This window comes from Protopterus annectens, chromosome 14.part0, assembly GCF_019279795.1.
Source record: "Protopterus annectens isolate FY-2018-M chromosome 14.part0, PAN1.0, whole genome shotgun sequence".
In the NCBI taxonomy this organism is placed as follows: domain Eukaryota; kingdom Metazoa; phylum Chordata; order Ceratodontiformes; family Protopteridae; genus Protopterus; species Protopterus annectens.
Window position 1 is genome coordinate 1,159,725,232 of NC_056748.1, and position 20,451 is coordinate 1,159,745,682.

At 43.7% G+C, this 20,451-nt stretch overlaps 1 protein-coding gene across 3 annotated transcripts in view; it reads left to right on the forward strand.

The window, feature by feature from the left end:
* ZGPAT (zinc finger CCCH-type and G-patch domain containing) overlaps nt 1-20,451 on the forward strand; it is a 1,297,382-nt gene that overhangs the window by 146,943 nt on the left and 1,129,988 nt on the right. For all 3 annotated transcript variants that reach the window (XM_044056972.1, XM_044056973.1, XM_044056974.1), the window contains exon 3: nt 1,514-1,647. In XM_044056972.1, the coding sequence (XP_043912907.1) occupies nt 1,514-1,647 (134 nt within the window). The remainder of the gene's footprint in view (nt 1-1,513; nt 1,648-20,451) is intronic.

Below are 20,451 nucleotides of genomic sequence, written 5' to 3' on the forward strand. Positions count from 1 at the left end.
CACAACAAAGTAATAGTTTAAGGGTGTGCACACTTATGCAACCAGTGTATTGTACATTTTTTGTTTTTTATATTTTTTCCCTAACAGATTTGTTTGTTTTTCATGTGAATTGTACAGGTTATAGGTCACATTGAAGGTGGGAAAAGTTTTGAAATGATTTTTTGTGGTCTCATTTTTTTTTATTGCAAAACCCTGGCATTTTAACAGGGGTTGTAAACTTTTTATATCCATTGTATGTATATCTATTTACCATAGTGGCAAGTATATTAAAAGTAGCAGACCCTCCCTTGCACTATGGCACATCTGGTATTAGATTTTCCTTGGTTTCTCTTTATTTCAGCTTTTTGCTCGAGTTCAAAACTGTAAAGGTGCCACACAGGTACATTATGGAATATGGGAGGTGGTTCTTGGACCTATGGTAAAAGTCCTTCAGGTTACCTAAGGTGGACCTTATAATGAATGTCTCATTATTGCAAGCACTTATAATTTTCATTCTACACTACTGATAACAGCATTATACCAGTAGGAAGCAAAGAAAGCAGCCAGCACGCCCCCCCCCCATTTTAGTATGTCTTACTTCATCCAGAGATGCATTTTTTATTTATTCCAGAACAGTGTGCATTAACTAATTGCTTCAGTAAAGCACAGCTGGAAGGTAGTGCCACTCTCTTACTATTAGACATCTGGCTTCATCTTTTGCTCAGTTTTATCTATCTCTTACAGTATAAACAAAATGGCAATAACCTTCTTTTGTCGGACTGATGGTCATCAAGTACATGTTTTCCCATATGAATGTTTATTTTACTTCTTTCCTTTTTTCATTTACTTCGATGCCTGTTTGTAGACTTGGGCAGCTATGATACTGATTGTTTCCTTTTGCCCTGCTAATGATGCATGTTTGAGAAGGATGCATTTCTGGTTTAACTGCAAAATGAAAGAAGGTGGAGGAGCCAAGCGACTGCTAAGTTCCTTCAGGGTGGGCAGGCAGAAATTTCAGGCTTGGATTGCTTTTTGGGTTGGGGAATCACTTGTTATATAGATTGGTAAATAGTTTGAAGACTTTAAATTTGGACACCAAAATGTGCTTACCTGTTTGTAGTTGCTGATGACTTAGTGGTACTAGGTAATTAGAAAATTAAAGAAAATGAGGCAGTCTTCCCCCTCCCTGGTATTTCATACTAACTTGCAGCTACTAGAAGCAAGCTGTGTATTCAGCTGGGAGGAAGGATATAGCTCTACTGCTGAGAACCACGTGAGAACTCTGGCTTAAGAGTAGTTGAAGTTAAAAGATACACATGTACCTGCCTACGTCGCCACTTTACCGGTTATGTAAATGAACATGGAAGAGAGAAATAGCTTTTTCTATGTAGAAAAAGGTAAGACAGTCCCAGTTACTCTGCTTCTGCCTTACTAATGCAGATTTGAATACATATTAACTAATTATTAGCACTTGTTTTTTTTTACAAAATAAATGATTTGTGGGTAAGAGCCTTCATTTGTTTATTTGTTACAGGTTCTCCCATGGGGAGGTAGTACTTGTTTCTGAACTTCAGCCATTTAAGGGTCCAGATCTCAGCTCTTTGGAAGTGGGATCAGCCTGTCTGGCAAAACATGAAGATGGTTTGTGGTACTCAGCAAAAATTAAAGGTAAGCTGTCTTTGATGTTGGACACACATTTTCTTAGAGTTACAAATACAATGCATTTTGTAATTGAAGTCATTTTCTAATACTAGTCTCATCTTAAGTAGCCATTTATGTAATATAAGCCACCCTCAAATAGTAGCTGTAGCGGAAAAAGTTTAAAATTGGAGTGTTCAAGACTTTCCTTAATACACAGGTGTGAATGAAAGCAAAGTAGAGAAGTGGAGATGATTAAGTCTATCATCTTGGTGTTCATAGTTTGATTCCCTAAATCTCCATTTGGCTACTTTGTGATTGTGAGCAAGTCATTTATCCAGACAGTCCTGTGGGGCCAGTGGGAAATTGAGCAAGGCTCCTCATTGGTGGACTGCATGCCTAGTAATTACCTCAGAGTTTAGGAACTATAAACTAATGGCATAAGTCATTCTAGAAGTGTGGCAGTGAATTCATAGGATTATGGATGTGAGCTTTTAATGAGCTGCTTCTTGTATTCCAGCATTTGATTCCTTCGGGCTGTGTATGCCTACTGTGTGACTGTGAACAAGTCACTTAGCCAGACAGTACTGTGGGGAAGCTAAGAATTTAGGCTAAGCTTCTTTGTGATCTAGTGGACTACATGCCCAGAACTAAATGCAACCTACGCGAATGTGTTAGAGGTTAATGAATGAATGTCAGCTGTATGTTTGAAGAGTAAGAAGGTAACTGGAAAGTCTTTTTGTATGAATGAAAGGAAGTTTGTATATAGTTGTACTACATGAGTGAATGTCTAGAAAGTGTTTTTATGATTGGTGTGTAAATATTTTTTATTTTATGTTTGTTAATGGATTATGTGAAATAATCAGATTTTCAGCCATGAGCTTGGGTAGAAAAAGTGTACAAAATATGTATAAAAACAAGGTAGAGAATACCAAATAAGATATACCCAAGAGCAGCAACATAACATCAAGTAGAAGTGCCATAACTTCCGAATTTTGTTTAATGTCATAATTGTTGGGATAGAAAACACTGAAAAAGGAGGATGAACACAGCAGTTATATACAGTATGTGATTAACAAGGCTTTTTTTTTTTTTTTACGTGTTTACCATATTACATTCATTTTTGGAAGAATGTATGCCAGAGAGAAAAATTCTGGGAGAATGTGAGCTGTAGTAGCAGAGTAAAAAGGATCTTGTGAGAGTAATAAGTAGAGAGTGGAGGGATCAAAGATTAGAGAGCACTTTGGGAGAAGCAGTTACACTGGCTGGATTCGGGTAGTTGAGTTTATAGAAAAGTTCTAAAAGACTTTAAACTTGGTAGGTTGCAGATGTCAAGGTGAATAGTGTTCCATACTGCTAGGGCCAGCTTAGAGAATGACTGCTCTGTGGAGAAAGAGTAAGCAAGAACTTTTGTGATGTATGGGAGCCTAGGAAGCAATGCATCATTGTCAAATGGGGCTCTAGGCAGGGTTGTGGATTGGACCTCCCACCACAGCTATACCATTATCCCTTTACTTAGCAGTCTCTCCCCAATTACCATAAAACAAAAAATTGCCATTTGCATACTACTTTCTTATTACTTATTTCTTTTACAGTAATCACAGAGATTTGGATTTAATTTATAATTTTTCTAAAAAGATTTCAAGCTTGCATAATCTAGAGCACTGCTAGAGATTCCCTGCTAGATGAGGAAAGTAAACCTGTAGACACACACACACACACACACACACACACACACACACACACACACACACACACACACACACACACACACACACACACACACACACACACTCAGGTTCATACGTTCATAGGTAGGTACTAGGTTATCGGCCCTAGGGCCCATACAAGCCTAGCCAAAAAAATGTACCCTGGCTTTCGCCACCCAAGAAAATTATTTTCCTGTGCCCCTGTTGAGCAGAGCCACAGAAGTGATCCCCGGGGTGAATTTCTCATTTCCCAGCCAATCATCAAGATTTTTCTTGAAGAGTGCTAATGAGGAGCTCTGTTTGACATAGATAGTCTGTTCCAGAGTATGGGAAGTCTCTGGGACAGGAATCTATCCCTCCAGCATGTTCTGTTTATTGTGGTGACAAAGTTAAGGTCCCTAGAGCGTGTAGCTCAGAGGGATTGGGATTTCTTTAAGTGGAGCATGTCCAACAGCTCTGGGTTTGACATAGCTTTGTATGTTAGACAGAGATCGCCCCTGAGTAGGCGATATGCGATGGAGTAAAGCTGTAGTTTTTTTAGACGGTCTGCATAGGGCATATGTTTGAGGCCAGTAATCCTCTTTGTGAGGTATTTCTGTGGTCTTTCCAGTTGTTGTAGATGTCTTGTGAGGTACATACCAAAAGGGGCGTTGTACTCTATAATGGGTCTAATGAGTGATGAGTAGAGGGGAACAATGACCTCTTTTTTCTGGATGAGAATCCTTTTGTGATGAGATGAGCCACGTAGAAGGATTTCCTGACCACTGTGGCGATGTGATTATCAAAGGAGAGACTACTGTCCACTTGTGTCCCAAGGTCTCTTATCACATTTTCGGCATTAAGTAGACTACCAGCTATGTGGTAGTTCATGGGTACAGAGTTTTTACCAAAGGGGATGACGATACACTTTTTGGCATTGAGCTTCAGGCCATGGCTTTGACACCAGGTATCTGTCTCATTGAGGCCCTTTTGTAGTTTGTCCACATCGTTAGGAGTTTCGATTATGGCTCCTAGTTTGCAGTCATCTGCAAACTTTGTTAGCCAAAGGCCTTCTGTGTTGGCCTGCACTTCAGAGAAGTAGATACCAAACAGGAGAGGACCCAGGACTGAACCCTGTGGTACTCCACTTGTCAGTGGTCTGATGTCAGATTTGGAATCCGCTACTTTCACAGTGTGGGTTCTGTCCGTGAGCCAGTTGGCAAACCATCTTGTGACATAGGGATTTATACCTAGTTTAGTCAGCTTATCTATAATTCCAGAGTGGGGAATGGTGTTGAAAGCCTTGGCGAGATCTAGATAAGCTGTGTGAACCATTTTATCCTCATCTATGGCTTTGGTGATGATATTTTATTTATATATATATATATATATATATATATTATATATATATATATATATATATATATATATAAGCGCACACACACACACACTTATATATATATACATACATACACACACACACACACACATATATATATATATATATATATATATATATATATATATATATATATATTATATATGTATATACTTTTTTTGTCTGTGACTTGCTGATAGAGTTGCTTTCTGTTTTTACCTACATCATTGTATTTTCTGTAGGATGAAATTGCTTCGCCTGGTGTTTTTGTTCTTTGTGAGAGGTAGACACTTTTTTAACATGTTTTGTCAATGGTTCATTGTCTGTTGAGTGATGCTTAAATACACAGTGAATTTTTGGGCCTTTGTCTTTTCCTAAAAAGATTTCAAGCCTGCATAAACTAAAGCACTGCTGATGATTCTCTGCTAGTTGATCTGTTTTTTAAACCTGATGATTTTAAGCTGCCCTCCCCTAGTGTAAATTGAGCTTAGTAAGTTCCTCCCTTTCTACACTGCCGTTGATATCTTGAATTATTTATTTGCCTTTCCTTGTTCTTATATTGAAAAAGTGCATTTTACCTCATCATTGTCTGTTCTACTGATTGACTTGCTCTGAACTCATTATCTAGTTAGTTATTGGATGCATTAGCTTGTTTTTACACTTTAGTAAGCACTTGTTTTTTTGCATCAAACGGTCAGTGGATGTTCCATCTAGTTCCCCTGGAGGTACCAAGGTCTGTTTAGGTTGGAAAAACAATTGAGATTTCTGCATGTAGTTTTATTGGCTGGAGGGCTTATTAATCAGCTTATCTTGGCAAAGAGAGAGGTGGCGAAGGCCAACGATAAGGCGTATGAAGATTGTATAAAAGGTTGGACACTAAGGAGGGAGAAAAGGACCTGTACAGATTGGCTAGACAGAGGGACTGAGCTAGTAAAGATGTGCAGCAGGTAAAGGTGATAAAGGATAATGAGGGAAACATACTCACAAGCGAGGAGAGTGTGTTGAGCAGATGGAAAGAGTACTTTGAGGGGCTGATGAATGAAGAGAATGAGGGGGAGAGAAGGTTGGATGATGTGCGGATAGTGAATCATGAAGTGCAGTGGATTAGCAAGGAGGAAGTAAGGATAGCTATGAAGAGGATGAAGAATGGAAAGGCTGTTGGTCCAGATGACATACCTGTGGAAACATGGAGGTGTTTAGGTGAAATGGCAGTGGAGTTTTTAAACTAGATTGTTTAATGAAATCTTAGAAAGTGAGAGGATGCCTGAGGAATGTAGAAAAAGTGTTTTGGTACCGATTTTTAAAAATAAGGGTGATGTGCAGAGCTGTAGTAACTACAGAGGGATTAAATTGATCATTCACAGCATGAAGTTATGGGAAAGAGTAGTGGAAGCTAGGTTAAGAAGGGAGGTGATGATTAGTGATCAGCAGTATGGTTTCATGCCGGGAAAGAGCACTACAGATGCAATGTTTGCTCTGAGAGTGTTGATGGAGAAGTACAGAGAAGGTCAGAAGGAGTTGCATTGTGTCTTTGTGGATTTAGAGAAAGCATATGACAGGGTGCCTAGAGAGGAGTTGTGGTATTGTATGAGGAAGTCGGGTGTGTCAGAGAAGTATGTAAGAGTGGTACAGGATATGTATGAGGGTACTATGACAGCGGTGAGGTCTGCGGTGGGAGTGACAGATGCGTTTAAGGTGCAGGTGGGATTACATCATGGATCAGCTCTGAGCCCTTTCTTATCTGCATTGGTGATAGACAGGTTGACAGACGAGATCAGACAGGAGTCCCCGTGGACTATGATGTTTGCAGATGACATTGTGATCTGTAGTGAGAGTAGGGAACAGGTGGAGGAGATCCTGGAGAGGTGGAGATATGCTCTAGAGAGAAGAGGAATGAAGGTCAGCAGGACTAAGACAGAATATATGTGTGAATGAGAGGGAGGATAGAGGAATGGTGAGGATGCAGGGAGTAGAGGTGGTGAAGGTAGATGAGTTTTAATACTTGGGATCAACAGTTCAGAGTAATGGTGTGTGTGGAAGAAAGGTGAAGAAGAGAGTACAGGCAGGATGGAGTGGGTGGAGAAGAGTGTCAGGAGTGATTTGTGACAGACGAGTACCAGTAAGAGTGAAAGGGAAGGTCTACAAGAGGGTAGTGAGACCTGCTATGTTATATGGGTTTGAGACAGTGGCATTGACAAAAAGGCAGGAGTCAGAGCTTGACGTGGCAGAGTTGAAGATGTTAAGATTTGCACTGGGTGTGACGAGGATGGACAGGATTAGGAATAAGTATATTAGAAGGTCAGCCCAGGTTGGAAGGTTTGGAGACAAAGCCAGGGAGGCAAGATTACATTGGTTTGGACATGTGCTGAGGAGAGATGCAGAGTATATTGAGAAAAAGATGCTAAGGATGAAGCTGCCAGGTAACAGGAAAAGAGGAAGGCCTAAGATCAGGTTTATGGATGTGGTGAGAGATGCAGAGGACAGGAAGAAATGGAAACAGTTGATCTGCTGTGGCGACCCCTAACGGGAACAGCCGAAAGAAGAAGAAGATGATCTTGTTTTCAGTGCCTTTATAAATTCTGTACATTTGAGTGGCTCTTCGCTCATTTATACAAAGCAAAGTACTTTTATTGAATAATTACACTTTTACAAGCTGTTAAAAGTACCCTGGCGTATCTGTCTTCACATTTGTTTGTGGTCGCATTTCATAATTTTTAAGTTTGTTTGTGATTGCATTTCACTCTGGACACTCCTTTACTGTGCCTTTACATTAGAATGACTGGTATTATTCATCTAGTGGCAGTAGGTGATTGCCTGGTCTGGCTGAGCTGGAAAGCAGACAGGGATTTATTTATTTAATTTTGGATTTTTCTTGTATACTGTAGCTCTACCTTTGCAGTTTCAAAAAGAACTGTGCTGTCTGCTGCTGCTGTAAGTAGTTAAGTGAACTGTATTACATTGTATCTGTTAGTTGTAAGACTTTTGCAGGTAGTTTGTGTGGTCTTGTTACACTTGGGCTCCAAACCAGCTATTCCACATTAAGAAGGTGTTTTTCTGCACCCTTGTGGCAGAAGTGTGTTGATCTGACCTGTCTGAGTTGGGGATTGCTAGTGGAAGGCTTATTGTGTGCATTCCTGATTGGTAGTTAGCTTAAAAACATGATGTTATGTGATCCTATCTCGCCTACATTCTGAATGATGGGTTCGGAGCCGATCCCTCGGCTCCGACTCGGCACGCTTATGCCAAAGAGCGAAGTCTCTTACTGGCTGAGCTTACCCTATCCCAGGATGCACCACTACCATTCCCCCAGATCTCGTTTGCCGCTAACAAGTGAAGACGTGGTCTCGAGCTGGCTGAGTTAAGTAGTGATTATTTCACTAGTTTTTCTGTCAGGTTTTTCTTCTTTTTCTACAAAAAGCTGTTTTAACAGCTATTCTTGTGTTTTGAGTGTGTTTGACAAAATTCACTTGGTGAATTCTTGTGTTGTGAGTGTGGACTAGGAGTACCTCTTGTCTGGAAAGGCCTTTCCCGGTCTTTTTGTTTGTAGGTGACTTCGGTTCTGTTTTAAATCATTTACATTTCTCTTCTTTAAATAAGAACTAACTGAGAGAAATTATTACATTTACAGAGTTTGTGCTGTGTTTGACTAACTCAGAGTATTGCGAGTGATAACTGTAAGCCTATTCTAGGTGTGTCACCAGTGTTCTTTACAGTTACTTTTGAAAATTTCTATAATGTCTCAGAATCCTAGGCCTTCGGGCTTCAAGAAATGTGTAAAATGTAGCTTCAAAATGTCCATCACGGACGATCACTCGCTATGTGTGTATTGCTTAGGGGCAAAGCATTTACAGGAATCATGTAGTGTATGTCACGCTTTTTCCTCAAGGGTCCTCCAGGAGAGGAAAAATAAATTAATTCTTAAGGGATTAATTAAACCTTCTTTCAAGAAGCTTTGGCATCCTCTCCTTCTCCGGCCAAAGAAAGGGCCGGCTCCGACCAGTCCGTCGGATCCGATCGCTAAGAAACAAAGGCAGGCCTCTCCTTCGGCTCCAAGGACTTCGGAGCCGAGGTCGGAACGGTCTGCCTCGATGCCACCAGTATCGACTCCTCTGGCTTCGGAGCCGATAGCTGGGGCATCGAGAGGCGGGTCATCTTCGCCGGCTCCACTGCTCTCGGAGCCGACAAAGGTTGCCCGCTCAGACACTTCCTCCTCGGCGCCAAGTCCACCTGGGCACCAATGGAAACTGGTGTGTGTCTTCCCGCGGCGACGATACTCATCGAGTCGCCTCGAGCCGGTCCCCTAGCCCTTTGGGGCCGTTGGAGAGGCCGTCTCGGACCCGTTCTGTTTCCTCTCGGTCTCGAGGATGTCAGATTCTGATATAGACAGAGTGCTCCAAAGACTGTTCCAGTCCCCAGTCTTCCAAAATTTGTTTCGGTTCCGACCCAGTTGGCTTCGGAGCCGATGACCTTGGCCCACCCCATTGCCATTCCTCCTCCGACTGCTTCGGCTCCGCCGGAGCAGGTGCTGTTGGAGCCGATGGAGATCTCAGGGTCGGCTCCGACCCTTACTCCAACCCGGCCTTCGGGTCCGAGTTTGGTACGCTGGACGTCTTCGGCTGGACCCGGGGTGATGTTTCGGGACCTATGCTGGTTCCGAGCCTCCCTCGGTGCTTCGCTGGGTCTTCCGTCGACTATCACGGCTCGGGGACCGGACACTCCCAGGATTCTGGGGTCCGGCTTTCAGAGCCATGAGGAGTGCCTTGGCCAAGTCCTTCGCCATCTCCCGGCTTTACCGGCACCTTCCCTAGGCGTGGAGACTGGGTCTTTGGCAGTTCCCTGTCCGTAGTCAGCGGAGCCCGGGGCCTGAGGTTACCCCAGTGGGGTTGCCCTCCCCCTGAGGGTCCTTCTGAGCTGTCTTCGGAGGAACCCCCAAGGAAGAGATCGTGCAAGAGGAAGCACGTGGACTCCCCCGAGTCTATTACTTCAGACACTGATCTGGATGATGCAGAGGGGTCCCCGGTCGTCCTCGGATGATGTCTCCTTTGCAGACATCTTAGAGATCCTCAAACAACGAGGCGGCTGGATATCCAAACCCCCCTCTACTGACGAGTCAGTGCTCCTCAAGGCCTTTGGGGCTCAGCCCTCCGCCTCCTGGGTGTCTCTGCCCTTCGACGAGCTTCTGGATTTAGTTTGTCGAAGGGCGGGAACATCCAGATACCGTGGAACCAGTCCCTTCTCGTCCAAATAAATTTTTGTCTGCTCCCCGAGAAGGAGTTCCTCACTAAAGGCGTGGCTGTAGATGCCATGGTGGTGGCATCTGCTACACAACAGGACGTGGCAGAGGCTTCAACGTCCATCCATCCTCCTAATAAGGAGTCTAGGAGTATGGACAGGTACGGGAAGCGCACCCTGACTTCAGCGGCCTTTACTTTAAGGTCTCTGAATTATTTGGCACATTTTACCAGGCTTCAGAGGGATCTGGTCAAGGAGTTGTCAGATTCCCTCTCGGGTAACCTACCTGAGCAGCTAGCCCAGTCGGTTAGCTCTCAGTTGGCTATCCTTACGTCAATTTCTAACTCGTCCATGAGGCTCATTTCCTATGCGGCCGAAATGGCGGGTAGAGCGGCAGGCACAGGCGTGGCTCTACGGAGACAAGCCTGGCTCCGCTTGTGTCAGTTTGCGGAGGCCTTCAAGTCTTCCTTCACGACGCTCCCTTTGATGGGTCCTCCTTGTTTGGACCCAAGGTTAAAGACACCCTTACCCGCTGTGAGCAAGAGGGAAAAACTTTATCTGCCGTAGGTGCCCGTTATTCCACTCCCTTTCGGCCTTACCCCAAGGCTAAAGGAGGGGGGAAAATGTGGTTCCGCAAATCCGTAAGTTTTTCTCCCAACAGCAGGAAGAATCCCTTCCAGAGGCAGAGGACGGGAAATTTTTCAGGGAGACGCCGTCCCAGAGGCGGCAGAGGGCCCGCAATTCTGGAGACCGCGAGTCCTTTCGTGGCTCTTCAGCCTCCCACACGTCATGAGGGATTGCCCGGCTGTGCTGCTCGAGCCAGTCGGGTGTCGCTTTGCCAAGCACCTAAAAGCCTGGGAGTCAATCACTCAGGACAGATGGGTGCTTCGATCATTGCCGGAGGTTACACCATCCCATTCACATTCTCGCCCCCACCGTCCAAAAGAATCCCGGACCCACCACCCAGTCAAAGGGAAATGGCAGCCGCAGAAGCTTTAAAGCTGCTAGAAAAGGAGTCATCCAACCGGTCCCCACAGACCAGATCGGATCAGGAAATTACTCCAGGTTCTTTTTAGTGCCAAAAGACAGGGGACCTGAGACCAATATTGGATCTCAGCAGACTGAACCAATCCGTCACGAAATCCAAATTCGAATGGTCACGTTACAATCCATTCTCCCATTGTTGGAGAAGGATGTTTGGATGTGCTCCATAGACCTCAAGGACGCCTATTATCACATACCGATACATCAGGCGTCCAGAAGGTATCTGCGCTTCAGCCTGGGAGTCAGTCATTACCAATTTTGCTCTGCCCTTTGGTCTCACCACAGCCCCAGGGTGTTCACCAAGTGTTTGGCAGTAGTGACGGCTCACCTGAGAAGTCTTGGATTCCAAGTGTTTCCCTATCTGGACGACTGGCTCCTGACTGCCACCACCAGGCATCTACTAATGGACAACCTCAAAGCCACCATCTCCCTGGGTGTTACCCTGGGGATTACATTCAATTGGTCAAAGTCTGTCTTGCTGCCCTCTCAACGCATAAAGTTCATAGGAGCAGAGATAGATTCAAGATTGATGCGCGTCTTTCTTCCTGCCGAAAGGATCCAAACTTTACAGGGCCAAGTTCAAGCTCTGATCTCGAGATCCAAAGCCCCAGCCAGGATGGTTCTGCAAGTTCTAGGCTCAATGTCTGCCACGGTTCTCTTAGTCCCTCTGGCAAGATTGCACATGAGGATTCTTCAGTGGCTATTGTCAACGCAATGGTCCTTTCAGGATCTTCCCCTCAATCATCACATCATGATTACGGATATATGCAAAAGGGACCTTCGCTGGTGGCGTCAGACATCCAATTTGGATGAAGGAAACCCCTTTGTTCTTCCCTCTCCAGTGGTTACCCTGACGACAGATGCCTCCCAGATAGGGTGGGGGGGGCATTGTCTGGGCAGGCTAGTTCAGGGCTCCTGGCTTCCAGACGAAGCTCTTCTCCACATCAATGTGTTGGAGATGAGGGCTGTACTTCTATCCCTACAAGCCTTACACAAGTTTCTTCCTCAGGGCATCATCGCCATCCACACAGACAACATGTCGGTGGTTTGGTATCTGAACAAACAAGGAGGGACCAGATCATACCCCCTTTGCAGAGAGGCCATGAGAGTGTGGGAATGGGCTGTAGCTACCAACCGCTTCTTGGTAGCGACCCACATCCCGGAAAGTCAAATATATTGGCAGACAAATTGAGCAGGACAATTCTCTCTCCTCACGAGTGGTCTCTAAACCACACAGTAGCAGCTCAGGTTTTCAGGAGATGGGGGACGCCGTGCTGCGACCTATTTGCAACTCCATTAAACACCAAGTGCCAAAGGTTCTTCTCCTTGATCCCACATCAGGGAGTACCAGCCATGGATGCTCTAGCACAACCTTGGCCAACAGGGCTACTTTATGCCTTTCCTCCAATTCCGCTTCTTCCCAGAGTTATTCAAAAAGCCTCTCAACTGGGGTCTTCAATGATTCTGATTGCCCCGTACTGGCCTCGTCAGGTATGGTTTCCCTACCTGAAGAAGCATGCAGTGGACGATCCGTGGACTTTAGACCTGATTCCGGACTTGCTAATCCATCAGTCGGGACTTCGACATCAGTCCCTTCAATCTTTGAAATTGACAGCTTGGCTCCTCCACTTCCGACTTTAGTTAGAAGGCACACTCTAGACCCGGAAGTTGTTCACATTTTATCTTCGGCCCACAAACCCACCACTAACAAATTGTACCTTAGTAAGTGGAAGAGGTTTGCTATCTGGGCTCAACTCAAGGGCTTAGACCCTATCACTGCTCCTGTCCCAGAGGTCTTAAAATTTTTAACATCCTTGTTTAATCAGGGATCTTCTGTCTCAACTATTAAAGTCCAACTAGCGGCTATCTCTAAATTCCACGAATCCATGGATCCCCTTTGATGAGCAGCAGACTATGCAAAACTTTCATTAAAGGTGCGAGCCTATTAAGACCACCAATTTTTCATCCTGCACCTCCGTGGGATCTTGATTTGGTGCTTCGCATTAACATCTCCCCCTTTCGAACCGGCTGCTACATGCGAGTTAAAATATCTGTCTTGGAAAACTGCCTTCTTAGTTGCAATTACTTGCAAGAAGAGTTTGAGCTTCAAGCCCTGTCTATTAAGCCACCGTACTTGATTTTCCACAAGGATAGAGTATCACTTAGGCCTAATCCATCCTTTGTCCCAAAGGTCTGTTCTAGTTTCTGCCTCCAACAATCTCTAGAGCTACCGGTTTTCTTCCCAAAATTCTCCAATGAAGCAGAATACACTCTTCATAAATTGGATGTTCACAGGCAGTTACGCTTCTATTTAGACAGGACTCAGCAACTTCGTAAGTCAGACCAGTTGTTTGTGTCCTTCTCAGATAATAAACTGGGCCAAACCATCACAAAAGCTACTATCTCAAAATGGATCAGAGATTGCATAACTCAGACTTATTCTTCTTCGAATAAGCAACTTACAACATCTATCAAGGCTCATTCTACCAGAGCTATGGCTACTTCTATAGCTTTTCATTCCAAGCTCGCTATATCGGAAATCTGTGCTGCGGCTACTTGGTCCAATCCGCACACTTTCATTTCACACTACAAATTGGATGTGGCATCTAGAGGACGAGCTTCATTTGGTTCCACGGTACTCAGGAGTGTTTTCCAGTGAGCCACCCAGGATTCAGGTGCTAGGGACGCTGTCCCATCATTCAGAATGTAGGCGAGATAGGATCACATAACATCTTTTAGTTATGTACTCACCATAACTTCAGATGTTTGGGATCCATCTCGCCTACATTCCTAATACCCACCCTCCTTCCCCCTGCCTTGGAGATCAGAAGAGATTGAACGGTTTTGAGTTCTACTGTTTTATCTTGTTTCATCTGACGATGTTATATAAGCAGGGTGTGCATGTGTGCATGTATGCGGACAAACTAGATCTGGGGGAATGGTAGTGGTGCATCCTGGGATATGGTAAGCTCAGCCAGTAAGAGACTTCGCTCTTTGGCATAAGCGTGCCGAGTCGGAGCCGAGGGATCGGCTCCGAACCCATCATTCAGAATGTAGGCGAGATGGATCCCAAACATCTGAAGTTATGGTGAGTACATAACTAAAAGTTTCTCTTTGCTCATATTTAAGCCTCACATTTGTGTGGTGCTGCTGTTTGCACAGAAGTGGTTAGCAGTGCCCTGTACAGACGCAGAAGCCTAAAAGCTCAGTTTTTCCCTGAACAGCTGTCAGTGAAACCCTTCCAAGCTTTTCTGCTGTTCTTGGAGCAAGTCATTTGCACACTGAGCAGCACTGCTGTATTGAGCAACCTTAGTCTATACAAAGTATTGATCCCTCTTGTAGTCTTGGCAGTACAAGCACAGTCCTGTCAAATTAACCCATTTCCTTCCCTAATAAAACATAGAGTAAGATCCTACTGTCATGGATGGGCACTTTCTCATCATCTCTCTGGCCAGCCTGGTAGACACGGTCATCCTAAGGCAATGTAGCTATTGTCTCATGTATACTGACAACCACTTACGGCAGAGCAGTGGTTAGTGTTGCCACCTCACAGCAAGAGTTTCTCCGGTTCGATCCTCGGCTGGGGTGCCTTCTGTGCAGAGTCTGCATGTCCTCCCTGTGGTCGTGTGGGTTTCCTCCGGTTTCCTACCACATCCCAAAGACATGCTGTAGGTGGACTGGATACTCTAAATTGGCCCTAGGCGTGATTGTGTGTGTGTGTGCGTGTGCCTTCTGTGGAAGTTTGGGGGCCAGGCTGGCAACTTGACACTGTAAAAACTTCACTTCCAATCATGAATGGACAGGTGATCCGCTGTGGTTACCCCTAACTGGGAAAAGCTGAAAGAAGAAAAAGAATACTGATAACCACTTACTCCTGAAACAAATAAATACTTTGTGTGAGATGTAGTTACACTATGAAATTGGTGGCAAGACACTCACATAAGAACAGATTGAATGCCAAATAGGTTGTCAGCACTTACTCACTCTTCCCACACTAAATAAGGGCATGGCACACAAACCCACATTTACAGAGGTACTCACTTGTAACTTACCAAAAGATCAGAGGCCTCCCAAATGGAAACCACTAAAACACATACGGTGCAAAAAACAACCACAGCACATAATAACACACACACCAGTGTCTCAACAAATAAGCCAGTAAGGCATAACTCCATAAAACCTAGTGTATTGGTCTTGGGTGACTTTATTGTGAGATACATGGATATTCCCCTCACTAGGCTTTGATAAGGATGGGTTACAGTTAGCTGTCTGTCATGATCCATCAAGTCACTCAACCACAAGTACCGGTATGACTCCTTCATGGTCCATGTGAGGGTGAATGACTAAAGACATACCTCACTAGACTATATGAAAGGAGACATGACTGAGCTCTCAGATTTGTGTCACAGGCAGTTATAAGCCAAGTCTTAAGCAGCATTCTACCTTCTCCAAGGATGGTGCCACAATTTAAACAAAGCTTAGCTTCTGGTGTCATTCCAAGGGGATCTACTATCTGTCAGCCTGGGAAGACATGGTCGACAGACCATGCTGCTTTGCTAGAGATTGTCTGCACCTGTCTCATCTAAGCTTTTGGATACTGGCAAAGGCATTGGCCACCCCTGTTGTGCCTTTTTAGGCAGTGTCAAAGTAATCAACCTCCCAATATAACCAAATCCTCTCTAGATAAACCAAGGCACTGCTGCTTAATGCTAGGAGTCTAAACAAGATACTGCACTCCCTGGAAGCACTCACTTTGGAAGATGGTGATGTCTGTGCAGTCAGTGAGACATGGTTTCAAAGGTGTGGAAAGCACCCCAGCCGTCTAGGGGTACAATGCCTTCCATACGTTTAGACCACAAACTGAGCATGGAAGAACCAAAGGAGGAGGTGTATCCAGGATAAGTACACCTCTACACTGGTCAAACAGTATGACTGTCTTGAGCTACTCCATGTCCAATTAACTATAGACAAAGCCACAAACCACTTCATAGCTAGCTATAGGACTCCCACCATGAAACAGGAAAACCATACTGCATACCTGAACTTACTGGAATCACTTGCCATACAGCCCAACACCTTACTCATGGGTGATTTTAATTATCCTACCATCAACTGGGAAACATACATAAGCACAAACTTGCTGGCTAATAGGTTCTTAGACTTAGTTAATGCAAATACTCTGGAACAGCTAGTCAGAGTACTCGCTAACATGGAACAGCATTGCACCCTCTCTTGTGTGATGTCCTCCCTGGTAAGATCAGATCATAAATCAGTCTCGGTGTAATTACAAGACTAGATATCCCATCTAGCTCAAGAATCATTAAGTGTTTTTTCAAAGACAAAATTACTTCCTACTAAGTGATGGTATAAGACGTTTCAAAGCCCCCTTGAATGCAGATAACACAGGCTCCTATGCAGAGGTGTTCACCAATGCCCTGTATAACCACTTAAGCAGTTGCATAGTTTTGGCTGTACGTAATCGGATTAAAAGCAGATCTTGCTGAAAAAAACAAGCCACCCTGGTGGACCCCCAGTATAAACAGGCTTTACAACAAGAGAAAGAAACTAATGTCCAAAAACAAGAGGGAACTGGCTCAGCAGAGGAAACAAACCCTCTCTAGCTTAAACAAACAAATTAGAGATCTTGTCAAGTCCTTCAAAGCAAATTACAAAGTAAAAATAGCCTCCCTAGCTAAGGATGATCACAAGTCATTCTTTAACTACATCTGAAATCTAAAAGGGACTACCCAGCTGTGCGCTAAACTTGTGGATGGCACCACCCATACTCAGCCAGATGTAACACCCAACCTGTTAGCCAACAAATCTGGAGCAAATGTCACCCACCTGTCCCCTACAGTCCACCCCCAAAGTATACATGCCACCATTCTTTAGCCTATTATCTTGAGAGAAGGTTATCTTGGCACTATCCAAGAGCAAAAACATACCATCAGTGAGACCAGACAACATCCCAGGTTGCCTTTTAAACAACTTAAAACAACGCCTAGCAGTCCCACTTGGATCCCTGTTTAACTACAGCCTGTGAACTGGCTATGCTCTGGTGGAATGGAAGACAGCAACAGTAATCCCTCTGCACAAAGGAGGACTATCAACCGACCCTGGGAATTATAGGCCAGTAAGCTTGACTAGCCTCATTTGCAAGGCCATGGAAAGAATCCTTATGGACTTTATTACCAAGGACAAAAGTTATCTCCAGACACTGTATCCAGTCCAGTTCGGATTTGTTAAAGGTACATCATGATGGTTAAACATGGTTGACTTCTTTGAGAAAGTCACTAAGGCCCTGGACAAGGGAAATACCATGCATACTGCCTATCCTGACCTAGCCAAGGACATTTGACACAATTCCCCACTCGCGTGTTATAGAAAAACTCTCTCAACTGGGAATGAACCCCTACATTACCAGATAGGTAGCCAACTAGCTCACAGACAAGACACACACTGTCAAAGTGGGTGACTTCACCTCTAGCCAAAGATGAGTCACCAATGGCGCACTAAAGGCTTCTGTGCTAGGGCCCTTACTGTACAGAATTTATTTCTTAGAACTCTAGGCAAACTTGGACACCCTGTGGCTAACCAAGTTTGCTGACAATTGCAAATTGGGAGCAATCATTGTGTCCCCCAATGATATTAATATATACTGCAGGCAAGATTAACACAGACAAATGCTTGGTGCCAAAACCATGGATTTAAGCTAAATGCAAAAAATGTATCCTTATTATTCCCTTTGGGAAAGCTGACATTCCTGCTAATTACATTATAGACCCCCCCCCCCCCAAGAGTAGACACAGTGGTACGTGATGTGGATACTTAGATTGATAGCAATCTGAACTTTGAGCATCATGTATCCACAGTAGTAAGGAAATCTTTGTATGTGGCACATCTTATAAGTAAAGGCATCACATCTAGATCTAAGGATGCTATAATTCTGTTATACTCGGCCCTAATCAGACGAGTAATTGAATACAGTGCTTCCGTTTGCATCAGACACCTGCAACAGTTGGAGAGACCACAGAGGTTTCTCACCAAGAAATTACAGGGTGCACAAAACAAGTCTTAAGCGGAAAGACTGAAAGCTATGTCACTGTATTCTGTCTCCTATAGGTTGTTAAGGGGTGATCTGTGCCTGGCTTACAGGGCATTTTCTGATCTGGCCCTGATGGAAATGCTACACATTTGTAAATCAAGCTGCATGAGGGTAACTTGCTTCTGGTCTATATTATATTCTTGAAAGCCGACAATGTCGAATCTGACATTGTCAGCACGAGAATATTGAATGCTCAGAATCTCAAGAGTGTAAACGGAAATCTTCATAAGGGGAGATTTCAGTTTACTGCAATGTAGCGCGGTCTCGGGTAGCGGGGGAGGGGGTGCCGGGGGGCTTGTCCCCCTGCTTAATCCATTTAGGGTACTTTTTTCTTTTTTGTTTTTGTCTTTTTAAACGCTCAAGATTCTGCGCGTTCGATATTCTTGTGCCGACAATGTCAGATTCGACATTGTCGGCTTTCAAGAATATAATATAGACCCTTTGCTCCATAGGATCATAGGAGATTACTAGGCTCTCGACCCGGAGGTCATTTCAAGCCTAGCCGTTTCATCCCAATGAGCCCCTGCAAACTTCACTCAGCTAACCACCAGCAATTGGGCAAGTCAGGATAAATATGGATAGGCTTGTAAGGGCTATAGAACCATTAGTCTAGTCACTTTCTATGAGCCTATGAAAATTGTACATCAAAAACCCAACCATTTTCTTCCTTTGACATTCACGTTTATTGAAAATGTAATTGGCAACCTATTAAACTACAAGAGACATGCTGAGCTTCATACCCAAATAGCATATAGTGAAGTACTAATTAGCAACTATATAATGGGTGCAGAAATTGTGCCAGTACTCTTCACCATTTTTATAAACAAACTCCGTCTCGACCTACCTCATCTACAACTCTTACTTTATGATGATGACATAGTTAACTGTAGATCTAACCTTTCTCACCACTTCATCCAAAATCATCTTCAAGCTGACCTTCTACAACTAAACAATTGGGTTTGTTCTAACAACAAAAGTCAACCCTAAAAAAAAAAACAAGTCCATGCTGTTTGGCACAAAGATAACACTCTCTAAAGCTTCTGGCCCCTTCCATATCAAAGACCTAGACAACAACCTAATTGAATCCACCACATTAATTTTAATTACTTTCCGTCTTGTGTCCAAGACCTGATTCAGAAAGTCAGATCCAAAGTCAATGACTTCCTATTCTGGGCCTAAAAGATATCTTATTTCCACTCACAACCCACTATAGCAGCATTACACAAAGGTGTCCTGCTTGCACCACTGCCTTACAAAAACATTCCCTCTTTACAGTCTCTTTCTAATCAAATCCTCCCAACTCCCCTTAATGTGAACATTACTGCAACACCTTGGAAAAGGCAAATTGGATACCCATCCAAGGCTCTCTTCTTTTCAGACTCCTACAACAAGATACACCACCCCTGCAACTTTGAGACTAGCTATATCCAACCCACACTTTAACCTAAGAAGCAAATTAACTAGTGGTTCTGTTTTCTGAAATCCATCCAATAAACTTCATTCCACAGACCACAACGTCTTTGTTCTTGCCCCTAAACTGTGGCAGTCATTGCCACCTGATTTTAGAGACTATAAACAGTTCAAACCTGTGTTCTGATATCTAAAACAGCAAAACAAAGGTACCGGTGGAAAAAGTTCACATCCAGTGAAAACACAGATGCAATAATGAAAAATCAGGACGCATAGCACGGCTAAAATGTAAAGACTTGAATAAAACAGAAAAAAAATAAAATGGGACAAGCGCTTTTGGGTAAAACCCTTTCTCAAGTCTAAAAGACAAAGAGATTGCATAATCCCTTAAAAAGGACACTCTCTACCAATCACGTTGTATATGTAAATAAGTCAAAATCCTAGAAAAAGTCATAATTGGTTAGAGCACAATGTATCCTCCAGTCATGTTTCTCACAGATCTCCCCACTATTGGTTAAAAAACACTCAACAGCCAATAGACACAGTAGAGTCATCCAATCACTCTGTACACCAACATGCTGAATTCTAAGATAGGATGCATATGTGAAACAGCTGTTGGTTCGAGAACACATTCCACTGTCTAACCACGTTCGACATACAACTTGTCACCTCAGCCATTATCTCCAGTCAAACTTCTCATAAACTCTCACACCACCATTGCTTAAATAAGAGCGCTAAGCAACCAATGGGCATCACAATAGGTTCATCAGTTACACTCAGTGTCCTAATGAAAATGCATACCAAAGCACGCAGTAACAGTGTCAAAGTAAATGAAAACAACTGCAATGAGTCTGTATACACAAAGCAATGAAAATATGCAGGAAACTGTAGAGAATAGAGCAGCTATAAAAAATATATAAACATAAAAAAATCAATTAAAAAATCTACTTGGCACCCAAAAAAGCAGAGATTGGCAG